This window comes from Tachypleus tridentatus, chromosome 8 (assembly GCF_004210375.1).
Source record: "Tachypleus tridentatus isolate NWPU-2018 chromosome 8, ASM421037v1, whole genome shotgun sequence".
In the NCBI taxonomy this organism is placed as follows: Eukaryota; Metazoa; Arthropoda; class Merostomata; order Xiphosura; family Limulidae; genus Tachypleus; species Tachypleus tridentatus.
This window is the reverse complement of record NC_134832.1, coordinates 55,493,191-55,513,004: the sequence shown is the minus strand read 5'-3', so window position 1 is coordinate 55,513,004 and position 19,814 is coordinate 55,493,191. Positions and strand designations below refer to the sequence as shown.

The window sequence follows — 19,814 nt, the reverse complement described above, 5'->3', positions numbered from 1 at the left end:
AACACAGTATTCAATTCAACTGGACAATTGTAATAAGCTGTACAAATCGCCGATAAAGCTCAATCGGATATTGGTTAAAGGTTCTAAACATAAACCCTTGAAGTGTAGTAAGTAAAGCTGAAGGTCCGGCATGGCCAGTTGGGTAAGGCACTCGACTCGTAATCTGAGGGCCGTGGGTTCGAATCCCTGTCAAACCAAACATGCGCGCCCTTTCAGCAGTGGGGGCGTTCAAATGTGATGGTCAATCCCACTATTCGTTGGTAAAAGAGTAGCCTAAGAGTTAGCGGTGGGTGGTGATGACTATCTGCCTTCCCTCCAGTCTTACACTGCTAAATTAGGGACGGCTAGCGCAGATAGCCCTCGTGTAGCCTTCTGCGAAATTCAAAAACAAACAAACTAAACCTGATGAGATAGAAATGTAAAGTTAAAAAGACACCCAATCTGCCGAAACCAAACGTTTAACTACATCAATTTGTAAATAGTTGTTATTCCTTTCAGAATAACACGACAATTATACTTATTTGTACAACTAAAGAAATAAACGAAAATAATTAAAATGAAATTATTTTTACAAAGATTTCAATAAGATATCCTCGTGCATGATTGAACCAAAGTGCGAATATAGAACTGATGTGTGTGCCGTGTAACGTAGCTGGTTGATCGAGTAACTGGAATTGCAAGTCCAAAATATAAAATGGATTCAGAGAAACTTATTTCAGTCCATCTACAAATAACAAAAAAAGATGTAATAGAGGAAAAAAAAATAATACCTCGCGTTCTACAGAGAGAAATCAAAGGAGATAATTCGCTTAATGCCATATTTCTATGACAGAGCTGTGGACCCTAGAACTACGAATTAGCTGAAGGAATGACGTCATGAGGTCACATGACAACTGCCGCATGAGTCGATAAGAGTCTCAGCGGCTCAGCTGACGGTTCTAACCTGACGGTATTTGGGATGAGTGCAGAGTAAGACGTGTTGTCATCGTACACATCCGCATATAAGCCAAACTAGACTCGAAGAAATGAATAGCTGTATGCGATAGAGAAGTAAGAAACATAAAACTCTATTAGCTTTCGGCATCTTCTTCAGAAACAAGGGTTGATTTTAAATAAATTAAGCTCGAATCATCGAATCTGTGAGAGAAGCAATCGCCTTTCATCAACACAACAGAACAGCCGTGGCCGGTCGGTATGGTCCGAGACGATTACCATGCCAGCCAGTGTAAATGTTTCTCGTCTCTAAGAGGATGCTGTTCAATCAACAAGATAGTGAACGCATGTGTACCATCAGGTTGCCGATTTTAGGCTTAGTGATCGTCGGATGTGTCCTGGGACATGCTGTGTGTAGACAGGAAGAAAGACATCCAGGTACGACGTTTTCTGGTGTTTATCGTAAAGTGTTAGTTGGATAAACAGAAGTAAAATGTGACAAGGGTTAGACCAAATATATAAATTCATAGAGAGATAGAGTCAAAGCGAGGTCAGTATAGTAGTAGAATTAGTTATTCTAGAATGAACTGAAATTGAGAACCATGATAAACTCGTACGAAGATTGATTTATCAGCGAGCTCTACTCTAGTTATAATTAATATATCATACTGTATTTGAATAACGCAACACTAAAAGTTGATGTTTTTCTGATCCAAAGACATCTAATTAAGGCACATAGAAATAAGGTTCACAATTATTTCATCATTGGGTCACAGGTCCCAGTGGGTTAGCATTAAGTCTGAGTGTTTATAGCGCTAGTAATATGGTCTTCATAACCTCATGGTAATCACAGCGCAGATGGTTCCTTTTCTTAGCTTTGTAATTAATAACACATTAATTCAGATATTCAACAATTCAAAGTATCCTTTGTTTTCCAAGGCTTCTGGTTGCAGTGGAGATTGTGAACAAGTCATTTGCTGATGTTTTTTCTCTTCTCAGCAGTTTATTTGTTCAAGGATAAAAAAAACAAAACAAACACGCACGCAAAGTGTTATTTGTACTCTGCTTACAGTTGGAAATCAAAACATGGATTTTAGCAGTGAATATTCATAAAATTAGCGTTGACCACCGGTAGCTCATGTTCTGGCTTTGAAGAAAATTGGTATATTTGCCTTGGTTCAGTTATACATAATACTGATATATTGTCAGTATTATAGAGTATCTTGTGTTGCTAGTGTTGTCTTGATATACCGTGTTTCTCCGAAAATAAGACAGGGCTTATATTAATTTTCACTCCAAAATATGACACTAGGGCTTATTTTCGGGGGATGTCTTATTTTGATATATTCAAAAAATGAAGTTACAAAGTAAAAATTATAAGACCTCTAAATAAATAGAAATTACGAAAAACATTTTTTTACAGAAAGCAGTAAGATTCTTGCCCTGTGATTCCTCCACTATGCTTCTTTTATACTCGATCGAATAACTTTTTCTTACATTCATCTTGTTCTGGAGTGAAAATGACTAAAAAAATTATATTCTATTTAATGTTGCAAACTATTAAACTAACCATTTAAAATAAACTATTATTAAACTATTAAACTAACTGATTAATACTTAAGCAAACTAATTAACTAACTATTAAACTAATTAATAAATTAATTTTTTTTATTTCTTTCCTCTTCCTGCCACTCTTAACTAGGGCTTATTTTAAGGGTAGGGTTTATATTAAAACTATCCCCAAAAATCACACTAGGTCTTATTTTATGGGTAGGTCTTATTATCGGAGAAACACGGTAGTAGTTTTTAATGTGATAATGTTTTATACGTTGGTTGTGTTGTCTTGATGTCGTGGTCTCTAAGGTTGTGATAATGTTCCAATATTAACTTAGAGTATCGTATTTTGCTAGTGTTGTTGTGTATAGTAAGATAATGTTATTTTAGTATTGTAGTGTATCATATATCTTACTATTATATTCTATTGTATGGTATAGAGACCTATTAATTTAGAAAAACAGTTATTACGTTATTGAAACTGTTGTATTGAAATATTATTACATAGTAATAAAGTATGTTAAATCATAATTCTAATACACTTGTGAAAGGTCTTAATTTATAAACTAGCTTTGTGGTGAAAGATCAAATTCAAATGTTTTTATTTGATGAAACAGCATGTTCAGTCAAAAGGAAAACATTACTTTAGTGTATTTCACGAAGTTATTATTTGATACATGGTTGTTCTTATAACGACTTCAGTAATACATATTATATTCAGGCATTGGTTGCACGATAAGTTATTCTCTGATAATACATGTTATGAAATACTTGCAGATCTAGAATATAGAAAGTTAGTAACACGTATTTGTATAAATATATAATACCATATCATGCCAATACGACGCTAGCGGTACACAATATTCCAAAATATCCACATAATATTATTTACTACATTAAAGAAAACACGAGCAACGTATGATATAACACTATCACAACCTTATAGCAACAACACCAAGACAACACGAGCAACTTATGATACTTTAATAATATAACACTATCACAACCTTATAGCAACAACACCAAGACAACACGCGCAATGTATGATACTCTAATAATATAACACTATCACAACCTTATAGCAACAACACCAAGACAACACGCGCAATGTATGATACTCTAATAATATAATACTATCACAACCTTATAGCAACAACACCAAGACAACACGCGCAATGTATGATACTCTAATAATATAACACTATCACAACCTTATAGCAACAACACCAAGACAACACGCGCAATGTATGATACTTTAATAATATAATACTATCACAACCTTATAGCAACAACACCAAGACAACACGCGCAACGTATGATACTCTAATAATATAATACTATCACAACCTTGTAGCAACAACCTTATAGCAACAATATGATACTTGTAATAATATAACCTATCACAACCTTATAGCAACAACACCAAGACAACACGCGCAACGTATGATACTTTAATAATATAATACTATCACAACCTTATAGCAACAACACGCGCAGTGTATGATACTTTAATAATATAACACTATCACAACCTTATAGCAACAACACGCCTTATACCAACAACACCAAGACAAGATAACAATATAATATAACGCAACCTTATACCAACAACACCAAGACAACACGCGCATATACGTATGATACTTAATAATATAATATAATGCTATCACACACCTTATAGCAACAACACCAAGCAACACGCGCAACGTATGATACTTTAATAATATAATACTATCACAACCTTATAGCAACAACACCAAGACAACACGCGCAACGTATGATACTTTAATAATATAACACTATCACAACCTTATAGCAACAACACCAAGACAACACGCGCAACGTATGATAAATAATATAATACTATCACAACCTTATAGCAACACTATCTTTACACTACCTTATAGCAACAACACCAAGACAACACTAGTAACTCTATGATAAAACACTATCACTCTAATAATATTACATTATAACAACACACACACACATATATATATATATATAGATCACTATATCAAACCACTAGCATTACATGATAATATACGTTAATAATATAACACTCATAACATTATATATCACGGACTAAGACAATACTGGAATTATATTATTTTTTTTAATAATAACAAAATATCATTAATATAATATTATCCACTATGATACAAAGACAAAACTTGTAATAATACTTTCATTTATTAACACTACATCAACAATACTTAGCAAACTGTTGTATACTAAAATAATATGGAAACAGTTACAACAATACACGATATTTCGCTATACTGATCTAAAATAAATATAACATTATACATTAGAATACCGGGACAACTGTGAGTTAATCTCGTACCAAAAGATCTTTACCTAATACTCAAAAGAATTAAGACAACGCTAATGTAATACTCTATACAATTAAGACAACGTTATTTTAAGGTAATTATAGTAGATTATATCAGGTTCTTGTAAAATAACACTTATTAAACGCTCATTAGCTCCAGGGAGTTCTTGGTCGAATTAACCAAATATGGTGGATACTTTACAATGATTTATCTCACAGTTGAGAACTTGTAGTGGAGTACAATACGTAAGTAAATAATGATACGGCGTATTTTACCATTTAGACAATGATATCGGCATGCTATGCCAGATAGTAGGCTATGTCGACATGTTACATCGATTAGAAAATGTAATACGACAAGCTGAACAGTTCTGAACTTTTGACATACCAAATTACATTACATAAGAAAATTATTATGTTATGTTAATTAGTACCATTCAGGTAACGTATAAAACGGAATTGCAATAACAATGTAAAACATAGTGAGTTATTTAAAATTCTTCACAATTTTTATCATATAATATATTATAGTCTTAAAATATTTTTGATAACAATTGCTGCGCCGGGTATGGAAGGAGATAATTTGTTTATGGACTCGTAATCCGAGGGTAGCGGGTTCGAATTCCCATCACACCATAACATGCTCGCCCTTTCAGCCGTGAGGACGTTATAATATAACGGTCAATCCCACTATTCGTTGGTAAAGAAGTAGCCCAAGAGTTGGCGGTGGGTGGTGATGACTAGTTGCCTTCCCTCTAGTTTTACACTTCTAAATTAGCGCAGATAGTCCTCATGTAACTTTGCGCGAAATTCAAAACAAATCACACTTTGTTTATGAGACATTTAAATATTAAAAAATAAAATGTTTATAATACATGCTAGTAACGATAATAAACATGCAGTTAGAAGGTAAAAACTTAACACTATCGTGTTTAGACAACAGATAAGACAATGAAATTAAAATATTTTAAAATTTAACTTAAAATCGCTAAAAAACCAAGACAGTCGGAAAAACAATTAACAAATGTATGTCTATCTCTAATTCAGGTATTTCAACATTAAAACCTTACAAACGTTGATATTAATTACACTTCACTTAATTAACAGTTGGTTTGGGTGTAATTGATTATATTAATAACACCTACACCACTACCGTATCTGTCGTATTCCAAACTGGACGAGAGGCCGAGTCAACACTGGATATACCACATATAGTGTTGTTAACTTATTATTGTTCACTTTCTCTCATAAATACTTAGAACTGGAGTCAGTGATGAAAAAATATCATTTTTACCGAACTTTTCGTTCTAAGGTAATCCTTTAACATTGATAAGGTATTTTTTACATTCTTTAATATAATAGTAATAAGAAAATTATATTCCATTATTTCTATCCTTCGTCATTTAGTTATGTTATAGAGTGATATTTTACATCAATCTTGAATGCTCCCATATACCATCCTTCTGTACTCTGTGTTAAGTAATGTCTTTACATCACTACATCTTTATTAAGTTTATATTGTATTAAAAGTCTTAACTTTGATTTTAGTAACCTTGTATACGTATATATTCGAAACTGCTATGTTCATTGAATTATAAAACTGTTAAGTATAATCTATGCTAGTTATAGTTATAATAGTTATAGTTATGATAGTTATAAAATGGTTATTAAGGCGTTCGAATACCCATTATCGAACATGCTCGCCCTTTCAGCCGTGGGAGCGTTATAATGTGACAATCAATCTCACTATTCGTTGGTAAAAGAGTAGCTCCAGAGTTGGCGGTGGGTGGTGTTGACTATCCGTCTTCTCTCTAGTCTTACTCTGCTAAATTAAGGGCTGCTAACGTCCATATTCCTCATGATGCTTTGTCCGAAATTCAAAAGAAACAAACAAACTCGAGTAATATACTTTTTAATATTGTAGTCTCACGCCAAACCTATAGCAACAATAGTCGTTTTGGTTTGTACTGGTGGTCGTGACGTAGATAAAAAAAACCCAACAAAATCAGACGATCATAAGTAGTATACAGATAAACATCAGATCGCCGTAACGTACAGACAGATAAAAATAAAACTGATATAACGTAAATACAGATAAAAGTCAGATGATCATAACGTATATACGGATTAACAGTCAATGGTAATAGCTTTTGGAACCTTGAGGGTTGAACTGTAGTTTTTAATGTACACTTCTTACAAAGCTACTGTTGAACGAAAAATTGAATCAAAATCTGCAACATCTTAAATGGGTGTCAGGTATATATTTGTATTTGTGGCAAAGGTCATGAGGTCGTCCTTTTGATTTTGAACAACTTGACAGAGGAAAGCAGCGCAGCAGTGAGTAAAATCTTGCTGTCCGCAGTCTTCGCGAGAGAAGTGAACATAATTCTTACAAGACGTCAACATTTTAAAGTGTGGAGAACATTTCGTCTTTTACCACAGGTCAATGTGTGTTCTCTCTACGTTTATAGGCACGGAATTCGTTACAGAGTAATCGATATGTTTTCTAGATAGATTGAAAAAAAAAAAAAAAAGAACATCCCAGTAGCACGAGAGTATTCGCTCGCTAATACAGCGGTAAGTCTACGGATCTACAACGCTACAATCAGCGGTTCCATTCTCTTCGGTGGATTCAGTATATAACTTACTGTGGCTTTGGAATGAGAAACACAGAGAAAACATGAAAACGAAAAAAGAAAGTGAACACATTTATTTAATATTCTCTGTGCCTAAACGATGCATTTGGCCCGGCAAAGGTATTCGATTCGTAAGCTGAGGGTCGCGGGTTCGAATCCCCGTCGCACCAGACATGCTCGCCCTTTCAGCCGTGAGGGCGTTGTAATGTGACGGTCAATCCCACTATTCGTCGGTAAAAGAGTAGCCCAAGAGTTGGCGGTGGGTGGTGATGACTAGCTGCCTTCTCTCTAGTCGTACACTGCTAAATTAGGGACGGCTAGTGCAGATAGCCCTCGAGTAGCTTTGCGCGAATTTCAAAACAAGCAAACAAACAAACGAAAACGTTGCATCTGATGAGTACATTTACGTAATATCAGACCTTAAAATATAATACCAATATAGAATATCGATTTGCGAAAGCTGATGAGTAAGATAAATACGAATTAATGGTTTTAACTCACTGGATGCGATATAACTTTCTGTGAATCTATGACATCATTCACATTACTCGTGACGTATCAAAATGGCCGTACATACGCACAGCGTGAACCTACTCGTAAACATGCGAATGTTAGCAACAATACGATGCTTATTCGAATGAAATAATTAAAATGTTAACTTAATGGCCTTAATGTAGTACATAATTAGGTGGAAATTAAATACAAAGCGTATTCTAATAACTTTAAATAACTTATAATAAGAACACTCACAAAACTGTCCAGATAATTACAGTTAAGTGTTTTCAACTGTACGTAACGAAAACTTAAAGTTCATTAACAATGTTTTAACCATTTCAATTTAACGACTTTCTAATTGTTATTTACAGAAAATTCAAATAAACAACACAAAAAAAGCTTAGAGCAGAGTTTGACGAATTGCTAAACAGTTGATTTGTATGAGAAATGTCCAATTTGAATGAAACCAGTTCTAATTAATGTGTAGTTAATTTCCGACGAAAGCGGAGCGATTCATAATTATTCATCACTGAAATTAATGAAATTTTAATATTTTAATTCTAAATCTAATTTGAATTGTATTAAATTACATCTTTTTAATATATTTAGTGAGACATATCCTTCCCCCTTTTTGTTGTTTTTTTAACAACACAAGGTTAGGTAATTCTGTAACTACTCGTTGTATTTATAAGTTGATTCTTTTACAAAACGATAATAACACATAAAGTTTTAATAGAGATTTTGGTGACGTGATAATAACTTTCCTAGTTAAGCACAAACTCACGCAATGGGCTATCTGGGCTGCGCACGATACGGGAATCTAAACCCGTTTTCTAGTGCTATAAATCTGTAAACTCACTGCTGTGCCACTGACGGATGTGTAGAGAGTTGAGTTTGTTATATTAAAACGATTTTGAGTGTGTAAGTCGGCAATTCACGGTACAATCACAACAGATGCGTACTCAAAGTGGAAGGAATGTATTATATATTTTAACGTTGTTTGGCATTCGTAAATTCTGTGATGCAACCGAGAACTGAACCCTTTCAGGTAGGATATGTAAGTAATAGTCTTTTCCGACTTATAAATTGTTACGTGCAAGCCATAGAATATATCTTCATTTGTTGTTGTTTGTTAATAAGCACAAAGCCTCTCAAAGTGCTATTTGTTCTCTGCCCACCACGGATACAAAACCTGGTTTCTAATAGTAGAAGTCCCGCAGCCCCCCGCTAGTACAGCGGTATGTTTCCGGATTCACAACGCTAAAATCAGGAGTTCGATTCCCCTCGGTGGGCTCAGCAGATAGCCCGACGTGGCTTTGCTCTAAGAATAACAAGTCCGCAGACCCGGACTGTTCAGTTGGGGCAATATGCTCAGATCGGGTATTAATTTTCAGGATTAAGATATACCATGTATTTAACAAACTGGAAAACAATGGATTATGGGATTATCAGGAAAAGACCTGCAACGATATGCAAAGTGTGGCATTATTTTAGCAATTGAAAATCAACGAACAGTAATGCCAGTAGAAAAAAACGGCCACGTTTTTTAAACTTGCATACGCAACATAATCAAGAAGGATCACTCTCTAGAAAAGCAACACACGTTGCTTCCACGACGCATAAGCTCATCCGTTGCTTTTCTCAAGAATAAAACTGGTATTTATGCTATTACGTACGAATAAATACCGGTCAAATCGCGAGACGCAGCGTCTATAGATTTCTATGCGATCGGACTTTTGAGAGGGACACTGGTGAACCTTCATCCTTACACACGAAATGTATTACGGAAAGCTGCAGGGAAGAGCATGCTATGAACTTGACAGCTTTACGACGTTTTTTAAATTACGTTTCAGGGCTATTGTGAGTATGCACGATCGTCAGACAGAGCACGACCAAACGTGGCGACATGGATTGTAACGACGTTGTGGAGCTCCGAAATTGTTTTGCTATAATGCACTCGACCGTGTAGATGCATATAATTGAAGTTTGTTTTTTTTTTATCTGAAGTGACGCGTAAAATACGTTTTTACATTTATGTTTAAAAGGTGTGGATGGAAGATTTAGTTGTTAGTAGGAAATGAAACGTGTAACCTGACACTAAGTCATACGAGAGATGCTCTGACGAAAAATATCAGTTATTAGCTCAGCGAAGTGAATGATAAAACTTTCGTCCATTAGATCTTTATATGGATTTAGTTGTGGAAAGTGGCTTGGAGTAGTTATTTCGATAAACATGTTCCTTTGTACTCTCTCAATCCTAACATGAGTTTGGTGTTATTCATCTTTTCAGTTAGATAGTGCTTCAAAAGTGTCTTCCAAATGTTTTATTTTTTTATATTTTTTAAGAACTTGTAAGTGTTTTCTTGCGAAAGACGAGGGCGTCATCTTTGTGTCTTATTTAGTGTTAAATACGTTCCTTTTCTCTTTTATTGGCAACTCATATAAAAAATATAAATATGTGTGTATGTTTTCATATAGCAAAGACAGATAGAGCTATCTGCTGAATCCAGACACTGATTTTAGCGTTGTAAATACGTACACTTACCGCTGTACCAGCGAGGAACACACACATATATATATGTGCGTTTTTAATTAATTAATTTTTTCTTTTTCTATAAAATTAAATATAAATACACAGACACACACACGTGCCAGCTTACATGGAATATATAAACGTAATTGAAACAGTGTAAGTTTAATTCCCTGTGTTATTCAACTTCGAACAATATAAGTATTAGATAATTAAGAGTTAATTGAAAAATTATGATTTATCTCCTTATTTATGAAATATAATTTAAATAGGCTTTAGCGTATTTAAAATTGCATATTTTCATCGTATAAATTTTTTGGTTCTCCTGCTTAATCTGTGCTACAAGAATAATTATAACGAAGTCTCATCTGGGAACCTTACTTTTGTTAACACTGCTGGCCCGGCATGACCAAGCGTGTTAAGGCTTGCGACTCGTAATCTGAGGGTCGCGGGTTCGCATCCCTGTCGCGCCAAACATGCTCGCCCTCCCAGCCGTGGGGGCGTTATAATGTGACGGTCAATCCCACTATTCGTTGGTAAAAGAGTAGCCCAAGAGATGGCGGTGGGTGGTGATGACTAGCTGCCTTCCCTCTAGTCTTACACTGCTAAATTAGGGACGGCTAGCACAGATAGCCCTCGAGTAGCTTTGCGCGAAATTCAAAAACAAACAAACAAACTTGTTAACACTGCTATAATGTGATTGCAACAATATTACTTGTGTGTAATGACACTCACTTTATCGGCAAAATTATGCTTGTTTAGTAATGTAAACAAACTGTATTTTATCTCCAAATTTACGCACTCCACCATTGCAGCGGTATGTCTCCGGATTTACAACGCTAAAATCAGGGGTTCGATTCCCCTCGGTGGGCTCAGCAGATAGCCCGATGTGGCTTTGTTATAAGAAAACACACACACACACACACATCTCAAAATTTAAAATTATGATAAAGCTTCTCCATATACAACACTTCTAGTTTGTTTTCCATCTAGAAACAAAAAAATATTTCGAATGTTCTACATCTCATTCAGCAGAGAAAACCATGGGAAACCATCCAGCAGCTTTTACACTTTGACCTGAAATCTCTTTAGAATGTTCAACAGTATCTGAAGGTTCAATCTGTTTGAGATCCACTGAATACAATTGGGATAACTTACATCTTTACAAAATAGAAATAGTGTTATGTTCAATTTTGATATTCTGAGAACGTTCCTCATAGTTCATAATACTATGTAACACAAATACATAACACTATGTAACACAAATACATAACTCTATGTAACACAAATATATAACTCTATGTAACACAAATATATAACTCTATGTACCACAAATACGTAACACTGTGTAACACAAATACATAATACTGTGTAACACAAATACATAATTATATGTAACACAAATACATAACACTGCGTAACAAATACATAACACTATGTAACACAAATACGTTATACTATGTAACACAAATAGTTATACTATGTAACACAAATACATAATACTATGTAACATAAATACATAACACTATGTAACACAAATACATAATTTTATGTAACACAAATATATAACACTACGTAACAAATACATAACACTATGTAACACAAATACATAGCACTATATAACACAAGTACATAACACTGTGTAACACAAATACATAACATTATGTAACACATATTTTGTTCCTGAATAGTATGTGTTATTTCTTAATTGTTTATGTTGTAAAAGTACAGAAAATGGTCATTATTCCCTTCAAACTTTGCTTTTGTGACCTGGATAATGAAGTTTAGAAATTAACTTATTTTCTGTGTGAAAACTGATAAATTTGTACATTTTCATTTACATAAGGTCTGAATAAAACAACATATGAATCAATATTTACATGTATTTATACTAAAGTTATATAAAAATGTTTAGAAGTGAGTAGTTTTTCAAGATTTGTGACTGTTATGTAAATCACTTTTACGTATCAGCCATCAAATACAGTCTCCCATCATGTTTTCGTTATACATTCACAGGTCACAAAAGCAGAATTTGAAGAGAAAAATAGGTCTTTTCCATTTACTTTAGACATAAACAATTGGGAAATAACAGTTTCTGTCCAGGAACAAGTAAGAGTAAACATTGTGTTACATAGTGTAATGTTTACATATAAGTTTTTGGTTAAGATTGACCCATTAAGCTTGGAGCAATTAGAATGGACGCAGTCACACATTTCGTCTTTATATACAGACTTCCATCGTGAGAATCAAACCAGAACTATTCACCTTTTTCTTTTCCTAGCGGTTCTTTCTTTCAGCAACATAGAACCAATTACTTGGGAATTCCGAGTTTTCAAGAAGTTCAAAATCTACACAAACTGATGTAAATTGATAAGATTTAGAAGTTTGTTTGTGAATCTCGTGTGTGAGGGCTATCTGCGCTAGCCGTCCCTAATTTAGCAGTGTAAGACTAGAGGGAAGGCAGCTAGTCATCACCACCCACTGCCAACTCTGGGGCTACTCTTTTACTAACGAATAGGGAGATTGATCGTTACATTATAACGTCTCTACAGCTAAAAGGGCAAGCATGTTCGGTGTGACCGGGATTCGAACGCCTTAACCCATCTACCCATGCCAGGCCTAGTTAAACGTTCAATTGGTGGAATACATTCAGTCTGTGGGCTTATAAATAAACTATTAACCAAAACGTATTTCACTGGTGTCCCATTTAAAACGGACTCCACATTTCTCGCGTGTCATATGCTATTTCTTTTAGTTTATTATTCTTCGTATCATATCATTACTTCTTAGCAAAAATATTTTAAAGTATGAGTGAAGAAAACATCTTCAGTGAGCTTGAAATTCAAACATTTCAATATGCTGTTCTATTTTGGCTTCAAGTATACGCATGTTTCTCTGGGTTTTCTTCTTCTGTGATATGGTGGAGATTAGATAGAAAAGCTAATATCACTCATAAAACGAACATGTCGCTGGTTTAATTAAAGTTACTTCTGTCAGTGCATCAACTAACGGAAGGCTGGGCCTTTTACACACAAAAAGAAAGATATTAAACGTCCCCTTATTTGCCTTCTCTGAAATACCCAGACAAACTTTTAGAGACCAAGAGGAAAGGCTATAAATCATTCGACTAAGTTTAACATTTCTGAAAAAGTTTTCCAATCAAATCACGTTTGACATATTATTTCATTCCTGCTAAATGAGATTCGACAGAGATTTAGTATACATAGGAAAAAGCTGGTTTTCATAAAAAGAAGCGAACGATTTCGTTTTTAATTTCGACAGCCGTTAGCCACTATTTTCAAATATTGTTATGGCATCTCTCTCGACGAACTTTATTCTCAACCTGTTAAAACTTGGGTCGTCGATAAAAAAGTAGCTTTAACTGACACCTGGTGTCATTTTAGAACTTTTGGTTCGTTTGTTTGTTGTTTGTTTTCGAATTTCACTCAAACTACATGAGGGCTATCTGCGCTAGCCGTCCCTAATTTAGCAGTTTAAGACTAGAGAAAAGGCAGCTATTCATCACCACCCACCGTTAACTCTTGGGCTACTTTTGAGCGACTACCAAATAGTGAGATTAATTGTCACATTATAATACTCCCCACGGCTGAAAGGGTAAGCATGTTTGATGTGACGAGGATTCGAACCCATGACCCCCCTCAGAATGTGAGTCGAATGCTATCTAATTCAGCAGTGTAAGACTAACGAAAAGGCAGCTAGTCATCACCACCCACCGCCAACTCTTAGACTACTCTTTTATCAACTACTAGGGAGATTCACCCTCACAATATAACGTTCCCACCGCCGAAAGGGCATGTTTCGAACTTGCGACTCCCAGATTACGAGCCGAGCACCTGAACCACCTGACCATGCCGGGCCCAACGGGGAAGTAAGACGAATTCTAAACTCTGTGAAACTCAATACATATTTTACTGTTGAAGAAAAAAATGCTTAAAATTACTAGGATTAATTGCGCACAAACAGCAAGGTACAACCGGATCACGAAACATGTTTTGTTTGAAAGTGAATACATAAAAAAACACATACATTTACTTAGCGTACCTGCATAAACCACGTTGTTGCAAAACTTCCAGTATTCATGCGGGATTGCAACCTGCATAATACAGATCGCGTTTGGCAAAAATCGATCGACAATTGATGTGTGCAAGTATCTTTGCCACGTAGGCGATTATTTACGCCATCTGGATTAAGAAAACATGCCAAAAAAATTCTTCTGTTTGCCCCTACTAAAGGCAGTGACCGTAATAATTCGTCTTAAAGCAAATTAGAAAAAAATATATTCGAAAGATATGTATTTCAAACAAAGATATTATTATCAACCTGAACGTTATAGTTGAACTTTGTATGTGTAATTGAGCACTTGTATGCGTTGGTAGACTTGGGCAGTTTCGGAAATGTAGGAAAACGTACAAAATATGCTAATGCGAAACTAACTGAAAGCTTGCGATTGGTAAACCCTGAAAACGAATAGTTCATTTTGAATCTCATGTTAAGCATTTAAGGATTTGTGGCTACAAATGTGAACTATAGCATTAATGGGGCATCTACTTTAGAAGTTAGAGTAAAGATTTGCGTGGTTTGAAATAAAAACATAAAAGCCATGAAATTGTCAGTTGTAAAAATCTGAAAAATGTTTGACATTTGTTTTTAGTTTCTCTATGATTTATGTAACAGTCTCAGCTTTGACGTCCGTATGGTGTGTGAAATATTTGGAATAACGTATCTGTGAGAACATTGATGTGCCGCTACAATTCTCTATATAGGTAAACAATGAGAACCAATGTTACTTTTCGAACATCCGTGACAATCAAAATAACACTGAGAACTCGACTGATAACATAAAACTTGACATGAAAAGTCTGAATAAAAGTACAATTTTGGGATAGCTTAAAGATGCATTTAAAACGAATCCGTTTGTCAGTATTCAAACACTTTAAGGCAAAGCTGTTTCCTCCTTGTTTTCAAGAAAGAGATGTCTCGTTTAGAAAATTATTCACTATAGCAGTCACCATTTCACACAAAAACTAAATTTAAATCTACTGTGGCAGTCAACCTTTCATAAAAAATGTAAAAATACACCTAATGTACCAGTCAACCTTTCATACAAAATATAGACTTAAATCTACTGTAGCAGTCAACCTTTCATAAAAATATAAAAATACACCTAGTGTAGCAGTCAACCTTTCATAAAAATGTAATCTTAAATCTACTGTAGCAGTCATCCTTTCATTAAAATATAAACATAAATCTACTGTAGCAGTCATCCTTTCATTAAAATATAAACATAAATCTACTGTAGCAGTCATCCTTTCATTAAAATATAAACATAAATCTACTGTGGCAGTCATTCTTTCATACAAAAACTATACTTAAATCTGCTATGGCAGTCAACCTTTCACACAAAAACTAAACTTAAATCTATTGTAGCAGTCAACCTTTCACACAGAAACTAAACTTAAATCTACTGTATCAGTCAACCTTTTACACAAAAATAAACTTAAATTTACAGTAGCAGTCAACATTTCATACAAAATATAAATTTTTATGTACTGCTACAGTCAAACTTTTATATGAAATTAAAAATTAATTCTACTGTGGCATTCAACCTTTCATACAAAAACTAAACTTAAATTTACTGTATCAGTCATCCTTTCATACAAAAACTAAACTTAAATCTGCTATGACAGTCATCCTTTAATACAAAAACTAATCTTAAATCTACTGTACTAGTCATCCATTCACACAAAATATAAACTTAAATCTACTGTAGGAGTCAATCTTTAATACAAAATATAAACTTAAATCTAATGTAACATTCAAACTTTCATACAAAATTTAAACATATCTACTGTTGCAGTCGACCTTTCATACAAAATATAAACTTAAATCTACTATGGCAGTCCGCCTTTCACATAAAAACTAAACTTAGATCTATTTGTATACACACAATATTCATCAGTATATGTATTTCGTAATCATTAGGAAAAAATAACTTCATTTGGTTTCCAAAGTCTCATATATGGCATGTTATAATATTATTTTATAAGTAATTTTCTTCATCTAAGAACAAACAGTTATTTTATTGCTGTATTGTATATAGCAAATCGTATTTTGTGTAGCAAATGTTTGGGGTTATGTAGTCCATGCAGCAAGATATTATGGGTTATCTATATTTTATTATAAGCAGGTGAGTTTACTTATTTTGTACAGTAAGTAATCAGGTCACGTATTCCATATAGAAAGTTATTTGTGTTACTCTCTTGTAAACCAAGCTATTATGGTTATGTATTTGATAGATCAAGTGATTTATTTGAGTTGTCTATAGTGTAGAGCAAGTGATTAGGGTTATGTGTTTTGTAGATCAACTGGTTTATTTGGGTTGTCTATAGTGTAGAGCAAGTGATTAGGGTTATGTGTTTTGTAGATCAACTGGTTTATTTGGGTTGTCTATAGTGTAGAGCAAGTGATTAGGGTTATGTGTTTTGTAGATCAACTGGTTTATTTGAGTTGTCTATAGTGTAGAGCAAGTGATTAGGGTTATGTGTTTTGTAGATCAACTGGTTTATTTGAGTTGTCTATAGTGTAGAGCAAGTGATTTATGTGTTTTGTAGATCAACTGGTTTATTTGTTGTCTATAGTGTAGAGCAAGTCAACTGGTTTATTTGAGTTGTCTATCATGTAGAGCAAGTGATTAGGGTTATGTGTTTTGTAGATCAACTGGTTTATTTGAGTTGTCTATCGTGTAGAGCAAGTGATAAGGGTTATGTGTTTTGTAGATCAACTGGTTTATTTGAGTTGTCTATCATGTAGGGCAAGTGATTAGGGTTATGTGTTTTGTAGATCAACTGGTTTATTTGAGTTGTCTATCATGTAGAGCAAGTGTTTTTTAGATCTAGTGGTTTATTTGAGTTGTCTATCATGTAGAGCAAGTGATAAGGGTTATGTGTTTTTTAGATCTAGTGGTTTATTTGAGTTGTCTATCATGTAGAGCAAGTGATAAGGGTTATGTGTTTTATAGATGTAGTGGTTTAGGTTATGTATTTTTTAGATAAAGTGGTTTGGGTTATATATTTTATCGATCAAGGTTATTTGTTTTATAGTGTAAGTGTTTGAGGTTATATTGTAGATGAAATGATTGGGGTTATGTATTATTTAAATGAAATGGTTAGAGTTATGCCTTTTATAGGCTAAGTGAGTTGGCTTATCTTTTTTATAAAGCAAATGGTTGTGGTTGTAATCAGTGATGTTGAGAAAACCCACTTGTAGAGAAATATATACGTTAAAACGGCTCGTTTGGGTTGAGAACATATTTTACGTTAAGGAGTGAACAACGTTTCGACCTTCTTCGGTCATCGTCAGGTTCACAAAGAAAGAGAGAGGTAACTGACCGGAAGCTGACCACATGTTTGAAAGGGGTTGTGTAACTGAGTGTCGGAATGTAGAGGGCGGGCTTAGATGTTGGATATACAATTTTATATCATTTATTTTATTTTTTATTATTATTTATTATATTATATTTTAATATAGATATAAAGGTGTTCTTTTGTATTGGTTTATTTTGGTTTAAGTTGTTGTATAAGTAAGGCTTCTTTAATTTTGCGTTTGTTTGTGTTTGTTTCTTTATTTAGTATTTGAGTGTTTTCTATGGTTATGTTGTGTTTATTTGACTTGCAGTGTTCGAAAACGTGTGAAGGTGACTTTTTGTGTTCTTTGAATCTGGTTATCATTTTCTACTTGTTTCTCCAATATAGAAGTCGTGGCAGTTATCACATTGTATTTTATAAATAATGTTGGTGTGGTGTTTGTCAGTGTAGTTTTTACATAGTATAGACCTCAGTTTTGTGCCTGGTTTTTGAATAAATTTGGTATTAACTGGAATGTCATATTTTGTTACTAGTTTTGCCAAATGTTGGTTATTTGTCTGCTGATGACGGGAATATATGGTATGCAATAGTATATGGTTTCGTGATTTTTTGATTCGTGAGATATATTTACTTTTGTTGGTTGATTTTGCTTTCTGTCTAGGTGAGTGCGTATAATGTTTTCTACAGTTTATTGAGGAAACTTATTGATGTTGATGAAGTATTGTTTTATTTTGTCTAATTCATCGTTAATTTTATCTGGTGAGCATAGTTTTATGGCTGTGTTGATTTGGTTTCCCAGTATGTTGAGTTTTTGTTTTGTTTAATATGCTGAGTCCCAAGGAATGTATAGTTTAGTATGAGTGATTTGTTGGTAGATTTTTGTTTTAAATTGTGTATCGGTTCTTATAATTTTGAGGCTAAGAAATGATATTTGATCAATGTTTGAAAAAACTGTATTTTCAAGGTCATTAGTACAGAACAATGTTTGTAAGAAATGCATTCTGAACGTCATCAGTACACAACAATCTTTGTAAGAACTGTATTTTTAAGGTCATTAGTACAGGCCGATATTTATAAGAACAGCTTAGAGTTGAATTTATCTGAGCCTTTGTTGGCATTCTAAAGTTCTCCATTGTGGAACTGGTGACAGTATGAACGTTTCTCCTACTTTAAAATGTGGGACCGTTGTAAGAGAAGCATTCATTTCTTTAGATCAGCAGGCAAGTGGTGTGATTCTGGTGTCTGACTGGCTGCCTTCCTCTTGGCAAGTCTAATGGACACAAGTAAAAAACATTAATATATTTCCTGCAAATAAAATATACAAATTATATACCTATTTATGCTTCAAAATTCAGATGAATATGTCCTCTCAGTCATTGGATTTAATATTTCTGTAAATAACGTTACAAAAGTAAAAAATAATCTCCATAGCAGTTATTTAGATACAACGTGATTTAGTTTGAATTTCTGAACCACTGGAAACGACGCTTTCGTTATAATACGACATTCCTTTCCGCGTTCTTAAGAATATTGATGACAGCTGCCACAGCTGAACGACTATAACTAAGCTGGTGAACAAAGGTGACAAAACAAATGAACCGAAGTAGAGATAACCCTAAGCTAAGGTATAATGTGATATCTCAGTGCGCGCATATGGGTTAACTGCATTATTTAATGCCCATAAAAGTATTTTATTTAGAAGAATATGAGCAGAAAATGGTATAACAACATACATATGATAGATATCTAATATTAAATAACTTTTACGTGTTACCATCCTGTAGACCATAATTTGATCAGCTTTGTTTCTTTGTTTTTAATTTCACCCAAAGCTACACGAGAGCTATCTGCGCTAGCCGTCCCTAATTTAACAGTTTAAGACTAGAGGGAAGGTAGCTAGTCATCGCCACCCACAGCTAACTCTTGGGCTACTCTTTTACCAATGA

At 34.0% G+C, this 19,814-nt stretch overlaps 1 protein-coding gene across 1 annotated transcript in view; it reads left to right on the top strand.

Moving 5' to 3' along the window:
* The first annotated feature begins 938 nt into the window (after positions 1–938).
* Positions 939–19,814, top strand: part of LOC143222421 (neurotrimin-like) — a 215,813-nt gene continuing 196,937 nt past the window's right edge. Inside the window, exon 1 of the mRNA XM_076448922.1 lies at positions 939–1,371. Within this exon, the coding sequence (XP_076305037.1) occupies positions 1,230–1,371 (142 nt within the window). The 5' untranslated portion in view covers positions 939–1,229. The remainder of the gene's footprint in view (positions 1,372–19,814) is intronic.